This window comes from Agelaius phoeniceus, chromosome 2, assembly GCF_051311805.1.
Source record: "Agelaius phoeniceus isolate bAgePho1 chromosome 2, bAgePho1.hap1, whole genome shotgun sequence".
Taxonomy (NCBI): domain Eukaryota; kingdom Metazoa; phylum Chordata; class Aves; order Passeriformes; family Icteridae; genus Agelaius; species Agelaius phoeniceus.
Genome location: NC_135266.1, coordinates 116,908,093 through 116,925,330, shown reverse-complemented (window position 1 = coordinate 116,925,330; position 17,238 = coordinate 116,908,093). Strand labels below are relative to the sequence as shown.

Sequence of the window (17,238 nt, the reverse complement as noted above, 5' to 3'; positions counted from 1 at the left end):
GGAGAGAAAAAGCCTCCAAACAAACCAGTCTCTGGAACAGTTTCTCTTGGCATCCATCTAATTTGGTTATAACAATTCCCAGGATTGTTGCAGCACAGCATTATTCATGCACAGAGATTTCTGCAGAAATTCCCACCTATCAAAAGCAAAATAGGCAGGAATTAAAAAAAACAAAAATAACTGAAGGAAAGCAAACCCACATTCCATTGTGGCACCTTTGCTCCCAGTACAAACCAGTGAGATATAAACACATTGTTTATTTTTACTGAGACAAGCTGGTTGCCAACAGTGGGAATTCCTCCCAATTCAGAGTTATCAGTGCAGAGCTCATGGGAGCACCCTCTGGAGGCTGGAACAGCCCATGAATGGCAGCACATTGCTCCTCACCTCAGGACATCTCTGCCAGCAGCTCCTCCAGCTCTGGTCGAGACTTCAGCCGGCTCTTGAAATCGGCTTCCGTGTGCTGTGGAGGGAGGGAAAACCACCATAATTCAGGATCACACAAACCCTTTCCCTGCTTCCTAAAGGGAAGCACTGGGAAGTGCAACCATACCTGTTTCATCAGCAGGTGCACCCCCTCAGGCTGGCTGCTCTGAATGACTTCCAGCAGGATGGGAGCAAACGTGGAGCTCAAACCGCGGATCTGAAAGCAGAAATGACAGAGCTGCAGGAGAACAATCCCAGAGACTCTGGGTTGGAAAGGACCTTAAGGATCATCCAGTGCCAGCCCTGCCATGGGCAGGGACCCCTTCCACTGTCCCAGGTTGTTCCAGCCTGGCCTTGAACACCCCCAAGAACGGGGCAGCCACAGCTTCTCTGGGCACCCTGTGCCAGGGCCTCCCCACTCTTCACGTATTCCTTCCCAATATCCCATCCATCCCTGGGAGTTTCTGCCCCCACCCATCCCCAAACATGACTCTTCTACCCCTCATATCAATCACTCAGCAGAAAATAGATAATAAATCTTCTGCCTGAAACACAGAGCCAGAAAATCCTCCTGGGCTTCTAGTTTAGGAGCAACACTCAGCAGAAAACGTAACCAGACTTTTTGCTTCCATTTCTGCCCAAATTGCCAAAATTTGAGGGGTTTGTGGAGCCTGTGATGGGATCCCAGCTCCTACCTGGACAACCCTCTGGTGGGTGGTAAGGACTGCATCCAGCTGCATTTTGGATCCCCTCTCTTCCAGGAACAGCACCTCGTTGGTTTTGGTGGGCATGGCGTAGCTGCAGGAGCCAGAGGACAGGGCTCAGGACAGGCAGGGTATTTGCAGGGATGAATCACCCTCCCCGGCAGAGAATGGGCAAGGAGATTAACTTGGCAGTGGAAATTAATTATGCAAAGGAGGTATCTTGCAAATCAGGTGCTGGCAGAGGCCGGGTGTTTTGCTGGAAGGAGATAAGGAGGAAGCTCTGCCAGCAAAAACCTGGATTAGCTACAAGCACCAGCCTGAGAACTTTTAACTTCTTCACAGCTCAAGAAAAGGAACAGTTCTGACTTATTTTGTCTTTTGGGAGAGAGCTTAAATCTGCTGCTGCAATGCACCGCTCAAAATATGTTTGCACCTCAGATTTAATGGGAATGTGACTGATCAGACTGCTCAGTGCTCAGAGACCTCAGTTTCCTCATCCCCATATCCAAGCTCCATCCTACTGCCCACCTTTTCCCCTCAATTCCCATCCTGAAGGGCTAATCCTTTCTTTCTCTGCACACTGAGGCACCTCAGAGGGTACAAGTGAAAAGCACACTCATTTTAGAGAGTCCCCAGTGGTTTTATTTCCAGTGCCTGCAGCTCCCTGGGAGCACTTCAGGCACCAAGGGGCTGCCTGACATTCCTCAGTGGAGTGGGTGTTGGAATACTCCTGGTTTGGAGAACTCCTGGAGCATCCTCTCCTCCTAAACTGAAGTAGCAGGAAGTTCACCCAGCACCTTCAGGGCTTTCCCAAGCTCATACCAGTTCCAGGCATGCAGAGCCTGGATCACAAACCATGAAGGAAAAGCATCAGAAAATGTCAGCAATTCCCAGGCTCTGCACCCACAGGCTTAAAGCCTTTTCCTCAGAGGAAGGAGGTGTAACAGCCATTTTTTCCTTGGAATCTGCTCAAGTCAGCGCCTGAAAAATTCAGTGCTTCTATATAAAGCACCCAAAATTGAGAAGATAGACAAAAGGAGCACGCAGGGCAGGTGAGAGGTCTGGATTGACACCCAAATGGGAATCCCTCAGGGAGACTGGAGTGTGCCCTGATGTGCAGGGGGCCATGTTCCAGAGGGACAGATTTCCTCCTACCTCTCATTGACCCGGATGGAGAGGCGGTTGCAGAGCCTGTGCACATACTGAGCAAAGTGCTCCACCAGGCACAGGTCATGGGAAGTCATCTGGATGTTGATATCTCCATACTGGTACTCGGTGCCAGCACTGATCTCTTTCATCTGCACCTTTTCCTTTCTCCTCTTTGGAACCTGTTTTCCAAAAGAAAATACAACAAGATAAAGTAGAGTATCTGGTTTGAGCAATGCTGGGAATAAAGGCTCAGCTTTTGGATGGCCTCACACACAAAACACACTCGTGCTGCGATTAATTTCTCCAACAGGAAGAAAGAAAGGAGTAAAACCAGTAGAAATAAACCTGCTGTTAATTTCAGTTCCTGCCTAAAAGGCAGCTGACTTCTTGTTGTTTCCTCCTTGCACAGAAATGGATGTCTTTACAAATCTCAGGGAGCATGAAAAGGTTCCATGCAAGTGAGAACTGCTCCCAACATTCAGGTGTTAAATTGAATTATTAATTAACCTTAAATTGAATTATTAATTAATCTCAGGAGGAGGTTCCTCCCTTCCAAAGCTGGAATGTGCTGGACAAAAGGAAGCATTTCTGCAGTGTGGTGAGTGGGTATTTCATAGAATCATGGAATAACTGGGATTGGAAGGAACCTTAAATCTCATCCCATTCCAGCCCCCTGCCATGGGCAGGCACATTTCCACTATTCCAGGCTTCTCCAAACCCCATCCAGCCTGGCCTTCTGAGATGGGACATCCACATGGTTCAGGATCACCTTGGGAAGTCCTTCTGCCTACCTCCTTTGGGAGCAGGTATTTAAACCTCCCAATTCCATGTGTAGGTCGGGACCTGTAGGATCTGTGGGAAGCCAGGAGTGCATCACCTGAAAATTAAAGCAGAGCAAACTTGTTTCCAGCTGCAAACAAACATCTGCAGGTGCCCTGAGAGCCCCAAATTATCGTCACATAACACCACCTGCTTAACCAAAACAGAGCAAAAAATAAGAAAATGCTGGAAAAAAAAATGGAAGTGGCACAGCACCTGCCGTGGTTATTTAACCAGTCCAAAACTGGCTAAAAAAAAACCCAACAAAATGCAACACAAATGCTCCAAAGTTTAATATTTATTTGAGGGAAGTGAATTTTTGCCTCAAAACTAGATTGACAACAGACCTTACCTGCAGCACACAGAAGGTTTTCTCTGGCTGTTGCTGCTCTGTAGGAAAAAAAGATAATCATTAATAACTCTGATTTCCCTCAGTTATGGAAAAATATGTGGCCAATGTCCTTTTGCAAAGGCACAGCCTGATCCCATCAGCACAGACTCCCCCTTTTCCCCATCCCACAGGCCTTCCAGCTTCCAGCCCAAAGTCTTACCTCCACTGTTAGAAGATTTGGCAAAAAAAGGGAAAAAAAAGGCAATTTTTGTCCTGTATGTTTTCTCACCTGCTGAGGGCCAACATCTGCCTGAGCAACACTCCCTTCTCTGAGCACAGCACCTGCAGGGGTTAAAACACAGCAGGGTGGCAGATCTGCTGGGAATTTTCTCTAGGTTACTCCACCTCTAGGACAGGACCCAGGGAAGAGCTGGAGCTGTGTCTGGAGGGGTTTAGGTGGAGATCAGGGAAAGGTTCTTCCCCCAAGGGTGCTGGGCACAGCACCAGCCTGACCGACCGAGCTCCAGGAGTGTTTGGACACCACTCCCAGGGACATGGTTGGACAGGCCATGAACAACCCTCGTGCTTGTCCCACCTCCACATGGATGGAGATGGAGGAAACAGCTCATCCACCGGGCAAAGAGCTTTGGTGTCGCCAAACCAGGGTGGGGGATAAACGCCGATGTCCCAAATGTCCCCGTGTAGAGGGACAGGGATCTGGCAGGGACCACGGAGACGAGGGTTGCAATCGAATTGGGGGTGTGAGGATGGGCAGCAGGGGTGTGTGGGTGTCTCGGCCCCTGGTCCAGGAGCACCAAGACAGATCCAGAGCACGATCTCAAGGTCTGGACCACCTCAGGATCACCCCCACACTTCCTTCCGAAACCAAACCAGGGTGGGATCAGGGCCTCCAACTGCAGGGCTGGGGCTGCCTCAGCTGTCCCAGGAACCAAAGCTACTCCTCCGTTCCTGTTCCTTTCCTCCCCTCCCCTCTGTCCCCGCGTCCTTCCCCGTTCCCGCTCCCCTTCCCCGTGGCCATCCCGGTACCTTCGGCACCGCCGCCATCTTCCGGCGCCGCGGTCCGTCGCTTAAAGCGTTCCCCCTCAGTGCCTCGGTACTCCCCCATCCAGCTTCCCCGTGGCTCGCTCCCCGCGTTCCGCCCACCGACGCCTCCCGGGAATTCTAATTTTCGGACAGCTCCCCGCTCCGCCCACCGACAATTCCCGTAGGCAACAACTTTTGGACAACCCGCGGTACTGGCGGGGCCCTGGCGTCCTGAAGGAGACAGCGGGAAGGACGCGGGGTGCGGGCAGTAATGGCGGACACCTCGTTCCTGCCTGCCAACACGCGGTGGGCAGCGCCGCCACGCGGCAGCGACTGCACAGCGCACCCTGCCCTGCGCCTACCACCGAGCGTCCCGCCCATCACGGCCCTACTCCCGCCCGTCCTCGCACGCTGATTGGTCCCCATCCACGTCAATCACAACGCGGCGGCCATGTTGAGTGTGGCATGGCCACGTTGCAGGGCTGAGGGCGGTGCCCGGCCCCGCCCCAGAGTGGGGCAGCGGCCACCTTGAGTGTGGCGGCCCGGCGGCCATTTACTTGGGCTTTTGGTATCGCTTAAAAAACATATTTATAATCATGAAATCTAGGCGTAGGAGGGCTGGGCTGGCGGGGACCTCCTCTCTGATTTCCCAGTGGGAGAGCAGGTGGGCAGGGGGTCTGCCTGGGCAGAGATGGGCCTGTGGTCCTCTGCCCACTGGGCCTGACAGTCTGGAGTTGGCTCAGGGAAACCCACCTCGTGTCCCTCGTGCCTCTCCCACACAAATCTTCATTTCCTTTCTCTCCTCCTGGCTCCCTTCTCTCCAGTCTGCCTCCAGTTTCCCCCTCACTCTGGAGCCCACATCCCTGAGCCCCCATCTTGGAGCTGTTCCCTGCCTGGGAGCCGGATTTTGAGTCAGGATTTCCGGCCCTGCTGACTGCTCCAACTGCTCTCAGAGCTGTCAGAGCTTCTGATGGACTTTCCCCCTCCAGCTCATCCACATGGCAGGTTCATGTGACCCCACCCTGTCCTGCATGTCTCAGTGCCCGGAGCTCCGGACACACACTGGGCACCCTTGATGTCCGTCTGTGCTAGAGGGGATAGAAGGAATGTGAAGGGACAAGCTTTGTGTCTGCACCTGCCCAGCACATGCAGAGAGCAGAGGAATCCATGGCACCTTTGCTCTTTGCTCCACAGTGCAAGGACACGTGTTCCCAGCTCCGAGCTGTGTTTTCCTGGCGCTCCCGGGACGTGACAGAACTGCCCACGTGGAAGTTTTCCTGCCCTTTGATCCCACCTGGCCTGCCAGCCTGGGAGTGATGCTTGTGTAAGGATCTCTGTGGGACTCTGAGCTGGGTTAAGGCTGGCACTCCCACTCCAGGAAACCTCCCATGACATCTGAATCCCCAGAGGAAACTGAGGAGGGGCTGCTGTGACTGGAGGGGGTGGCTGGTCCTGTGTTTGTAGGAAAAGCTAAAATGAACCCCACAATTAATGAAAGTGACTCCTAATTCCCTGCCCTCGAAATGGAGTGGGACTGCACCCCTTAATTCCCTCTGCCCCTCCTGGGGACTCACCTTTGTTCCACCCCCAAAACGTGGCTGAGTGTGGGGTAGGGTAGGAACAGATTGCAGGGACTGCTGCTGTCCTCTGTGTCTCCGTGAGAAATGAGTCCCCCTCTCCTCCACTGAGGAATGTCTCTGCCATCTATCATAGGTGGATACATTTTAAGGCCAAAAGGGACTGTTAAATCAGGGAATTCACTCTCCTGCACGTCGCACTCGATAGGTTTCCAGTGACTTATGGCTTTATGGAAGCGGATCACTCCTCTCTCCGTGAGAGCATCTTTTTCACAAAGGCTCCTCTCCATTTTCCCTAGATACAAAGATAGTGCTGCTCTTGGCAGCTTGTTCTGGTGGCTGAGCACCCTGTCTGTTAGGACATGGTCCTTATTTCCAACTGGAACGTGCCTTTCTTTGCCTTTTGCATCATTTCACATCCCTGTTGCGGGAGCACAACTTCCAAACCTTTTTGTGACATTGACATGGAAAAGCTGAGGGGACTGGATGACTTCCTTTTCCTGCACCACACTCAAACTCCAGGAAGCTCTTTCTCCTGTTTAAGGCTTCCCATTCCTTGCCTCCACTTCTTTTCAGACTCATCCAATGATGAAAACAATCAAGAAATGTTCAAACAGACCTTAGAAGAAAACCTCTGTTTCACGTGTCTCCTCCTCTGCCTTCAGCTGTTGTTTTCCCTGGGACCCAGGGGAAAGATCCTGGAATGAACCCTGACACAAAAACAAGGACATTGTCTGTATTTAATATTTGAGATCAGGCCAGGCTAGATTCCCTTTCTCCCTGCAGGAGAGCAGCCACACAACCAGTGTGGAAGCACTCCCAGATGCCAGGTGCAGAGCTGGATGGGAGATTCTGCTCATATCTATTAAAACTTGCTTAAATTTAATCACCTGATTAAAGACACATCTTCCTCTTTTAGTTCTCTGCTACTCCAAGGCCTGGGTGAAAAAAAAAAAAACAGCCCTTGGTGAAGCAGTTCATCACATTGAGAGAATATAAATGAAAGGATCAAAAATAGAAAGGCTCTCAAAACTAAACATGTAGCAGATGCTTTTTCCTTGACTATCAGAGCAGAGATGCTCTGGAACAATCTCCCAGCCAAGGTTTAAACAGGAGGGGCCAGGATGCACCTGGAAACCTCCCAAAACACCAAACTTTGAGGGCAGAGTGGGGGAAAATGGGCAAAAAATAGTGAAAAGCAATGCTGGCCCCTCCAGCAAAAGGTGGAGGGCCCTGAGCCACTGTAAAAGGATGAGACTGGGGATCACTGCCCTTCCTGGGAAACACCACCCTGCTGTGAGGGACCTGCTCCCCAGAGATCTCCTCTGAAAGGAGAATCTGTGTCAGGTTAGGATTAAACCTTTGCTTTTAAGGACTTTGCTGGTTGCCCCCTCACGCCCGTGCGGGCCGGGTACACCTTGCAGCCCTTACCCGGGTGCAGAGGATGTGAGGGCGGTGAGGCCCTGGCACTGCCCAGAGCAGCTGTGGCTGCCCCTGGATCCCTGGCAGTGCCCAAGGACAGGGCTTGGAGCAGCCTGTGCTGGAGGAAGGTGTCCCTGCCCCCGGCATGGGTGGCACTGGATGATTCTCCCCGTCCCTCCCAGCTCGAACCATTCCCGGCCCGTAGCTGAGGGAAGCGCCCACAGCGCCTGCGCGGGGCGGGCGGAGCGCCGGCTCCGGGAGCGCGGGGGGGGCGAGCGGCGGCACCGACACCGACACCGACACCGGCACCTCACCGGGGCTCGCAGCCTTCGCCGGGCAGGAGGAGGACGAGGAGAAGAAGCAGGAGGAGGCGGAGGCGAAGAGAAGCGGTCGCGGTCGCGGGTGCCGCCGCGGGGAGCGGAGCGAGCGCGGGGCGGCGGCGGCGGCTCCTCCATCATGTCGTCGGGCGGGGACTTCGGGAACCCGCTGCGGAAATTCAAGCTGGTGTTCCTGGGCGAGCAGAGCGGTGAGTCACCGCCCGCCAAGGGCCGGGACCCCCAGAGCGACACTCGCCCACCCTCGTGGGGGCACGAAGGGACCCCCTCCTCATCCTCCCCGACATCCTCAGGAGCGGCTCTGAGACCCATCCACCCTCATGGGGTCTGGTGGGATCCCCCTCCTCACCCTTCCTGACACCCACCCTCCCTCATGGGGTCTGGTGGGATCCCCACTCTTTCTCCCCGACATCCACCCTCCCTCATGGGGTCTGGTGGGATCCCCCTCCTCACCCTTCCCGACACCCACTCATCCTCATAGGGGTGTGATAGATCCCCCTCCTCAGCCTCATGGGGTCTGATGGGATCCCTCTCCTCATTCTCCGTGACACCCACCCACCTTCATGGAGTGTGATGGGATCCCCCTCCTTACCCTTCCTGACACCCACCTACCCTTTTGGGGTCTGATGGGATCCCCCTCCTCATTCTCCCTGACACCCACCCACCCGCATGGGGTGTAATGGGATCCCCCTCCTCATTCTCCATGATACCCACCCACCCTTATGAGGTCTGATGGGATCCCCCTCCTCACCCTTCCTGACACCCACCCACCCTTTTGGGGTGTGATGGGATCCCCCTCCTCAGGACACCCAGCCTCTGTCCTGAGAGTCCCTGACACCCACCCACCCTGGTGGGGCTCTGTGGGGTTCAGCTCTGCTTTAACCCCCCCACCCACCAAAGCCCATCTGCAGAAACAGTTGCTGATTCATTGGGTCCCGGCTCCTCTGGTTTTTGGGGGGCAGGAGTCTCAATCCGCAGCGTTTACTGTGTAAATCCAGCGTTTTTCCCTAATGGAGTTATGTCTTGGCAGAGCGACGCTCTGAATATTTAATTCAGTCAATGAGGTTTTCTTCCCTGTCTTTGGAATGAAAAAAAAAAAACCAAAAACCAAAACCCAACCTAAACAATGTCTCCTCCTTCCTCAGCGGAAGGCCTCTATCTCCAATACTGCAATCCAAATTTTTCCCTTGGAAGAGTTTTCTGAAAAAAAAAAAAAAAGCAGCTCCTTTATGAGATGCTTTGTGCAATCCTGGGTAGATAGTGTGAGATCTATGACATAATGAATAGGTGCAAAATATTTTCTGTCTCGGGGTGGGGTATTTGCTCCCTCAGCCACCTTTGGTCTGTGTGATAGGAGATGATGAAATACTAGTTGGTTTTATTTTTTGGCCAAATTAGTTGCATCTTGGTGTTTCCTCACTCAGATGGTCATAAGGCTGCTGTTGAAATTATTTACCTGTGTGTTGGCGATTTCCTTTAGTCTGTTCCTTGAATCATTCCCTTTTTATTTTGTGTTTTTGGGGTTGAAACAGCTCTTCTCATATCAGGGATTTGGGGAGCACGAGTGCAACTTGATTATTTATTATTTTTTGGGAAAGTCACCTGATCTGCTTGGTAAGGTGCTATTTGGCCAGCCATTTTATGAGGATTTTGGATGAGGGTCATGTGTAGAAAATGCTGGGGGTTTTTTATTTGGTTGTTTTTTTCCTAGGTATTTGATAACAGGAATCTGAAATATTAGCAATGCATTTGCAAAATCCTTGGCTTGTTTACCTGTATTTCTGAGCTTCAATATCATGAAGCTTTTCAAATACATCCTTGGAAGGTTGTGGCACCTGGTGCAGATCTTAAATCTCAGCAGCTCTTCCTTCACACGTGGCTTTCTTGTCTCCTCTAGCAGACATAACGTCAGATATCTGCTTCCTCTAGGAATTATTTTTCCCCCCTCTCAGCTAATCATCTGCTTTTATACTGGAAGATTTTAAATAATTCCCAGTCACAGCATCAAACCCAGGGAGGAGAGAAGGGATTCTGTGGGTACAGCGCAGCGAAATCCTCCTGACTGAGCACTCCCAGCCCTGCAACTGCTGCCGGGGCTGGGGCTTGGGGCTGGGTGGGAGCTGCCTGGAATGCAGGGCCGGGCTGGCAGCTGCAGGGTGGGCTCCAGCCCTGCCTCTGCCTTTGTCTGGGGCGCTGGGCGATGACTCGGTGCCAGCTCCAGCTCCGTGTCCGCGCATCCCGCCGGTGCTGCAGCGCGGGCATGCTCCAACACGGCTCCCCGAGCCTGCCTCCCGTGGAGACACGGCCCTTCCTCCTGGATCCAAGCTCTTCACATGTCTCTGTCATGATGTCATTCCCTGTAATTTTTTTTTATTTATTTTTTTATTTTTTTAACTGCCCGAAGGATGCAGAGCTCTCCTGGAGGAATGGACGCCCTCGTGATGTTTGGAGAAAACTGCGGAAGAATCTGGTGTTGCAAAAAGGGAGCTGGAGTGGGCTGTGCTCACACCTTGTTGTTCTTTGTCTGGAGGGTTAAGGGAGATGCAGAAATAAAAGTTTTTTAGGATAGCAGCTTTCCTAACCCAGGAGATCTTTGTACAACTGTTGCGCTGGATTGCAGCATTTGCTTCCTGTTCAGATGAAAGGTTCTCTGCCCTGTTGGAAGGCCATAATTAGAGATATGCTCTGGCTGCTGGTGGGCAGGCTGAGTGCTCTGCCTTCATTTACACCCAGGGACTTCAGGATGACAAATGAAACGGTACAAAGGGCTGTGATGGCCATTAGCTGCCTCAGCATCCAGAGCTGGCTGATGGCAGATCTGTGCTGGCCGTACACAGCCTCACCAATAAACGTATGTCTTATGGCCGAGGAAATCTGAGCTGCACTTCCTTGCTGGGCAGCCTTTGCAGCCCTTCAGGGGAGATCTAGAAGCATCCCTGGGCGTTTCATTTCCATTTGAGGGTGGGATTGCCCAGTGGATGCAGTGTGAGGTTTTCTCTGCTCTCCTCAGCCATGTTGTGGGAGTTCAGTGCTGTATCCCTCAGCATTCACACAGACTGCAGTGGCTCTGCCTCGTGCCCTTCAGCACTACTGCAGATGCTCTTTCCCCTGCTAAGATGCTGAATTTCCTCTCTCCTCAGTCCCCAGAACCTCCTTGTCCCTGGAGCTTGTGTCCCCCACGCCCCTCCCAGGCCCAGCCTGGGGACTTGCTGCATGTGCTGTGGGTGCATCACGAGCCTGCAGTATCATCCCTGCCCAGCCAGAAGAATCTTCTCCTCTCCTTCCATCTCTATTTTTATTAACTTCTACAGGGATACAGCATTGGCTGGCCAGGAGAAGGCAACTTCACCAGCACTCTCCTTAATTGAATTACTTTTCTCAATGATTGAAGATTATACAGAGTTTAGCAGTTTTAAATATGCTAATCTTTGCTAAAAAGGCAGGGAGAGCTCTCAGTGCTGAGGGATTAGATAGAGCTATTGTGTGTGGGGAAGTATGTTTCTTACTGCCTTTGATCTGGTTTTATCAGGTGATTTTCATCAGTCCTAATACCTCAAGTTTAAGGAATTCTGATTTCTGGGTCACATCAGGGAGTGGACATTTCACCTACATTGGGGTAGCTTGCAGTAAATATGACACGTATTCAGATATTAATAACCTCTTTGGTTCTGCTTTGCATAGGAACACCTCTACTTCTTAATAAATGGATTTTTTTTGATTGAGTGGGCAGAAGTGAATGCTGGGGCACTGCAACAGAAATATTTGTTCGTCACGTGAGTTTCTACTGCAGCTCTCATTGGCAAGCAGGTCTGAAGGGCACCAACGTGTACAGAAAGCAAAAGAACTCCCAGCTGTCTCTCTGTGCCAGCATTTGTGCATAAGATCTTGAAGGAAATTAGAACCAGTTGCATTTTGGTTTTTTTTTTTTAATCAGGAGCTGAGATTTTTAATATTGAAAACCCACTGATAAGTGCAGTGTAATAACTTCAGAGATATAACTGTTTGGAAAGCACTAATGAGCTGTTCTGTTGCATAACGATGTTGGTACAGGCACTGCTGAGCAGGGTGATGTGTCTCATTCCATCGCTGGGGAGCTGCAGGTGCTTTGTGTGTGACATGGGGCTGGTGTAGCACCGCTCGCAGCAGGCGCACGCTCATCATCCCTGTGCTGCCCAAAACTCCCTTGTTTCTGGGGGATTCTCGGTTTCACAAACTCCAGAGGGCTGTTACCTTGTTGCACTGGTGGTTTAAAAGTTTATCCCCTCCCCTCCGGGTAATTTCCTAACCTTGTGGTTTTCCTGTGGCTGGGCCTTCAGATACTCGGGGTTCTGTTTGGACTGTATGAATTTTCCATGAGTTTCTAAACTTGGGCTTCACACCTGGAAGTGGAACATCAGCAATGCATCCCAACAAAGGGGGAGTCAGGCAGGAGCACCAGGAGGGCTGCATGGATGAACAAGAAACTCCTGGGCAACCTCAAACCAGAATGGAAGCCTGGAAGGGTTGGAAGTGGGGGCAGGTTGCACAGAAATTGTCTGAGCAGCCGGAGATCAGGTTAGGAAACCCAAAGCCCTGGTAGAATTAAATCTGACCGGTCATCAGGGGCAACAAGAAAAGCTTCTGTGGCAATAAAGGAAAAGTGTGAGGACTCTGCAGAAGGAAACAGGAGACCTGGTTACCCCAGGAGAAGGCTGAGGTACTCAATGACTTTCTTAGCCTCTGTCTTCACTGTGTTCCTCAGGGCTCAGTCATGGGATCAGCACTGTTGAACATCTGCATTGGTGACAGGTCCCTCCCCACCCAAACTGTTCTGGGATTCTTTCACAGTGCAGTGTGCTTGGTGTCTGACCCTTCAAGATCTTGAGCTCCACCATTTCTCTTCTTTCCCTTCTCCATCACTGAAAAACCCCTTCCTACAGCAACGTGTGGAAGAAGCAGGGAGAAAAAGACATCAGTGTTTTGTGGTGCCTGTTCTCACGGTGCCTTTTGATCCCTGGCTATTTGTGGAAGCCTCTGAAGGAGCTGTGTCTGTTCTTGAAAGGAGGAGTAGCTGTGCCTTTCTGAACTCTGCTGTGCTTTTCTCTCTCTGCATCTCAGAAATAATCTGTGAGTTGGAAGGAAAATGATCATCTTTTCCCTTGATGTGCCATAATGGATTTTCTGTCTGCAGCTCTTGGGGGTGGTGGTGGTACCTGGCACGGGATCCAGGTTCTGCAAAGCAGATGCCTGAAAGCTTTTGCTGGAGCTGTAAGTGGGACTAATGGAGAAACAAAGGCAGGGAAGCTCATCTGAGCCCACCTTAGCAGATGATGTGGCATTTGGGAATTTATCAGAGCCAACAGCCATTTTTCTCAGCTTCAGTGATGGTTAAAAATCTGTCTTCTGCAATCAGTCTGTGAGGAAAGAGCTGCCTTTTAGTTACCTGCTAATTTAGTCCAGATGTTTAAAGGCATTTTGCTGTGCTCATGCGTGCACAAGTACATGTTGTGTACACTAATGATTATAAAACCCCAAGCCAACCAAGCAAAACAAGCCAGCTAAACCCTTCAGTGCTTTGAAAGGTGCCTCAGAAAAACCCACGTGCTGCTGCCTCAACATGAACACCATCATATTTTTCAAGTCAGCCTCCAAAATTTACCTGTGAGGCCTGTAAGAACAGTAACCTTGTGATGCATAGATGTTTCTGAACAGGTGTGGAAATGCTGATCCATCTCTCCCAGTATGGAGCAGGGAAAAGACCTCTGAGATCATTGGGTGATCAAGGACTTGATGATCTTGGAGGTCTTTTCCAACCTAGATGCACTGTTTTGAAATTAACAGATATCATCAAAATGGTGATGGGTTTGACACGTTCATATAAATTATTTATGGAAGTAGTTTAAATGAAAAATGTGTGTCTTGGCAAACAAACAGCAGCCAAAATGTGGACTTGCAGTGAAAGTCAAATTTTTCAGGTCTCTTTACTTGATTTATTTACTGAGCTCACAGAAGTCGACAAGCTAAATGAATTCTTTGTTTTCCCCTCAGCATAAACCGAACTCTTCTGGCTCTAATATTATGAAAGGCTCAGGGACAGTGTGCAATTCCATCAATTATTTTATGTCAGACATTTTCCTTTTATGTTCAAACCATGTTCTGGAATATTTGAGTGATACTAACCAGAAAAAAAATGACTTTTTTGTGTGTTTCAGTGCGATTAAACTCTTATCCAAATGAAGCTTAGTGCATCACCAAAAAAAAGTTATCTGGGAAGCAAATATTGTGTGAAACTAAATGTAAATAAATTTGGTGTGAGCTCTGAGTTGTCAAGCCCCTTGCTTGCTTCTGGCTGCCTCCTGTTGGGTCTGGCAAAAAGGAGTTTTGGGAAGGAAGTCCTTATTCAGCTGTCCAGCACAACAGTGCATTTAATTAATTTGACTTCTTAGAGTCAGGGTGTAACTTGCTTGGATTTTCCCCTGTTTTGCATTTCCTTTCTGCTGGACCTCTAAAGCAGGATGGGCACGTGCTGATGTCACCATGGCAGCTGCTGCCATTTGAACATGCAGGGATTTTGGGGCTCACTTGGAGGAGTGTCTGTCCCTCTCCCCCATGGAGCAGGGATTTTGGGGCTCACTTGGGAGAGTCTCCATGCCCTGAGCAGCTGCCAGTATCCCCTGGAGATGGCACCCAGCTATTCTGAGATTTGCAGGCTCATGGTGTTCTCTCATCCAGACATGTGTAGGTGTTACCAACACACAGAATTAAGGCTTTGCCTTAACTCTGAAGCATATTTGCTCAGAATTGAAAGAGTTGGGAAGAAATACTGGAGCAATATTGATGAGCAGTACTTTGTCTTCAGGCAGAACCAGGAAGGGGCAGCTAAACCTGCTAATGAGAAAATGTCTTAACTTTGAGTTGGTCTTTTCTCTGTCTTGAATTGTGGCCCTTTAAACCTCTGTACTATTAACATTTGCACCATACAGGCGAGTGCCATTTATCCTGCTAAGTGACTTTCCTTTAATGGTTTGCTTCTTCAGGAGCAATCAGCAATTGCTGCAGAAAAAACCAACCCACTCCAGCATTTCTGTAATTAATGCAGGGGCCAGTTTATTCCATTCCACTAAATGCTTCCTGCTGTGCTTCCTGTCCATGCCCCTGTCTAGGTTTGAGTTACAGCAAGTTAATTTTCATAATGTTCTTGATATCTGCAACACAAAGAGAAGGGGGATTAAAGCTGGAATAGATGTGTGGCTAAAAGGAGAGGGGCCCATGGAGGGTGCAGCATCCCTGGCAAAGCTCCAAGCGTGGCTGAGGCAGGATTGGCAAGATCCCTGTCAGTGTGGGCTTTAGGTAGCTGCTGCTGGAGTTGGGAAAAGAGAATTCCTGTTAACAGGTTGGCACTTCAGTCCTGCAGAGGCTCTGGAGCTGCACGGGAGTGGGCAGACAGCATTGGATTAATGTGAGTGCAGCAGTGTTTCTCTGCAGCTTCCTTTTTTTAATGGAGATGTTGCCTGTTCTGGCAGTAGAAAATACTCATTCCTGTCCTCCTCTGCTGGTACAGCATTGGCTGTGGGAACCCTTGGTGTCAGTGACTGGAGGGTTTTTTTGAACGGCCTGGTGGAAGGAAGGTTTGGTAGAGAAACCTGAGCTGGCTGGGTGATGGAATCATGCAGTGGGTGTCTGAGTGGTGGAGGAGATGGAGAGCATTCCCTTTTGAAGGAAGTTCTGACTCCTTTCTGACTTTCCTCACAGCAGTAGGCAGGTCTTCATGCTAGAGGTTTGCTGCCTTCTTTGTCTTGTCTCTAGCACCTCATTATTTTTTCCCCTTCCCCTTACTTGATTCTGGAGCAGCTTTTTGGGCATTTTGTCCTTGGCTCACTCAAAAAGGCTGTAGAGTCATTTGTGTCCATGTCAAACCCAGGATGGCTTTCCTCAAGCTGAATTGATTGGGATAAAGCCAGTGGTGAATCCTTCAGCAGCAGCTGGACACAGCTGGAGGAGGAGGGGCCAATGGGTGAAGACAGCTGGAGTATCATCACAAGGAAATCCCAATCTTTTTGGTTTTTTTCCTTTTTTTCTCTGACCTTGGAATGCTTTACAAAGAGGTTTTCACAGGGTTGGTCTCTTCCAGTCTCTCACTGCTGGGCTTACTCACCAGTTCTTGTAATTTCTTCTCAGCTTTTCCAGCTGCCCCTTAATATTAAATATTTATGTATTCAAATCATAATTATGTTCCTACTCTTTCTGTTCTTCCAGCTTCCCATTTGCCTGCCCTAGCTGAATTATCTTTGGTCTTTTTTTCACTGGGCAGTCATCAGAGTGGCTTTTCTCCAACACTGTACTATCGTGACCATAATTCTTTTCCACTTTTTTGTTTTTATTTCTTGTTGCTCTTAAACCACAATGTGACTTGAAGAAGAGGATGGTGTTTGTTTTTTTCCCCCTGATACTGCATAAACAGTAGGCAGATCAAACACTCGTGTCCCATAAAATTGACCTCTTTATTTGGATGCTGTCGTGCAACAGCAGACTTGAATAAAGCTCTTCCCAGTGAAAAAAGCTTTTCCAATCTTGGTGTTAAACTATTTCCCCCCTCTCTGGTGAAATGCAAAGGGTACATAGGTTTCTGTTTCTAGGCTTGGTGGACTCTGTACTCTCACAGTGAGTAATTTACAGTTAAAAATAAATTCCTTGGCTTTAGGAATTTTGCATTTTCGCTTAAAAATGCGAGAGAGATTTAGGAAACTCAAAAGGAGCCTTGTGTGAGTTACTACACTTTGCCTCCAGTAAATCCTGCCATCTAGAGAAAAATGTCCCTGGGGGGATTGTATGGCTGATATTTTAAATTTGGTTGTTTAGTCTGTGCAAGCCTTGCATGGCTGAGAGCGAGGCAGAGATTTGAGATCTGGTTTTGCCTGCCTGCTTCCAGATCCCAGGAAGAGCCAAGGCTTTTTTAGCTTTACCTTTTGGAAACTGGAGGAGGGGAAGAAGTGTCCTACATGAGGTGTTTTTAAGAACAGCTCTGTGCTTTTCCCTGGATTTGATGCTTCTCAGCTGCTTGCCTAAAGACTTGAGTCCAGAGCCAACCCTGTGGTGCACTTAAAGCTGGTTTTAGGTAGGGCAGCCTGAAGACCCCAAAATATTTTCTGTGCACGATTATACAATGAATTGCTCAAGTCAGAAACAACTCTTAGAGAATAAATATTACAGTTAAATAGGAACTCAATTATTATGTGTCCTTAGTATGAAGGAATTGTTCTTCTGGAAAATACTGCTGGAGGAGAGTATTTATTTCAAGATACTGTATCCCAGGTGGAGTGTAGATAATTCTTGTCTGAAGAATCTGCTGTTCCAACCCCAGTTTCTCATATAAACACTTCCTTTTTATTTTCTGTAGTTGAATCCCACAATTTCTTCTGGAATATCTATTCATCTAGAAAAGATCCGAATAA

The 17,238-nt window shown here is 49.5% G+C and overlaps 2 protein-coding genes across 4 annotated transcripts in view; one reads left to right on the top strand and one right to left on the bottom strand.

Moving 5' to 3' along the window:
• Positions 1–40: 40 nt before the first annotated feature.
• On the bottom strand, positions 41–4,772 carry MRPL48 (mitochondrial ribosomal protein L48). Its single transcript, XM_054653851.2, has 9 exons — positions 4,477–4,772; positions 3,719–3,771; positions 3,451–3,488; positions 3,071–3,156; positions 2,286–2,458; positions 1,122–1,224; positions 554–643; positions 388–463; positions 41–136 (listed from the first exon to the last, which is right to left on the bottom strand). The coding sequence occupies exons 1-8, from the start codon at positions 4,492–4,494 to the stop codon at positions 389–391; spliced, it is 636 nt and encodes a 211-aa protein (XP_054509826.1). The 5' UTR covers positions 4,495–4,772; the 3' UTR covers positions 41–136; position 388.
• Positions 4,773–7,689: 2,917 nt separating this feature from the next.
• The window catches only part of RAB6A (RAB6A, member RAS oncogene family), a 42,321-nt gene continuing 32,772 nt past the window's right edge, over positions 7,690–17,238 (top strand). Inside the window, exon 1 of one of the 3 annotated variants that reach the window (XM_054655106.2) lies at positions 7,690–7,998. In XM_054655106.2, the coding sequence (XP_054511081.1) occupies positions 7,929–7,998 (70 nt within the window). In that variant the 5' untranslated portion in view covers positions 7,690–7,928. The remainder of the gene's footprint in view (positions 7,999–17,238) is intronic. The other 2 variants (XM_054655107.2, XM_054655105.2) reach the window with 2 other exon arrangements.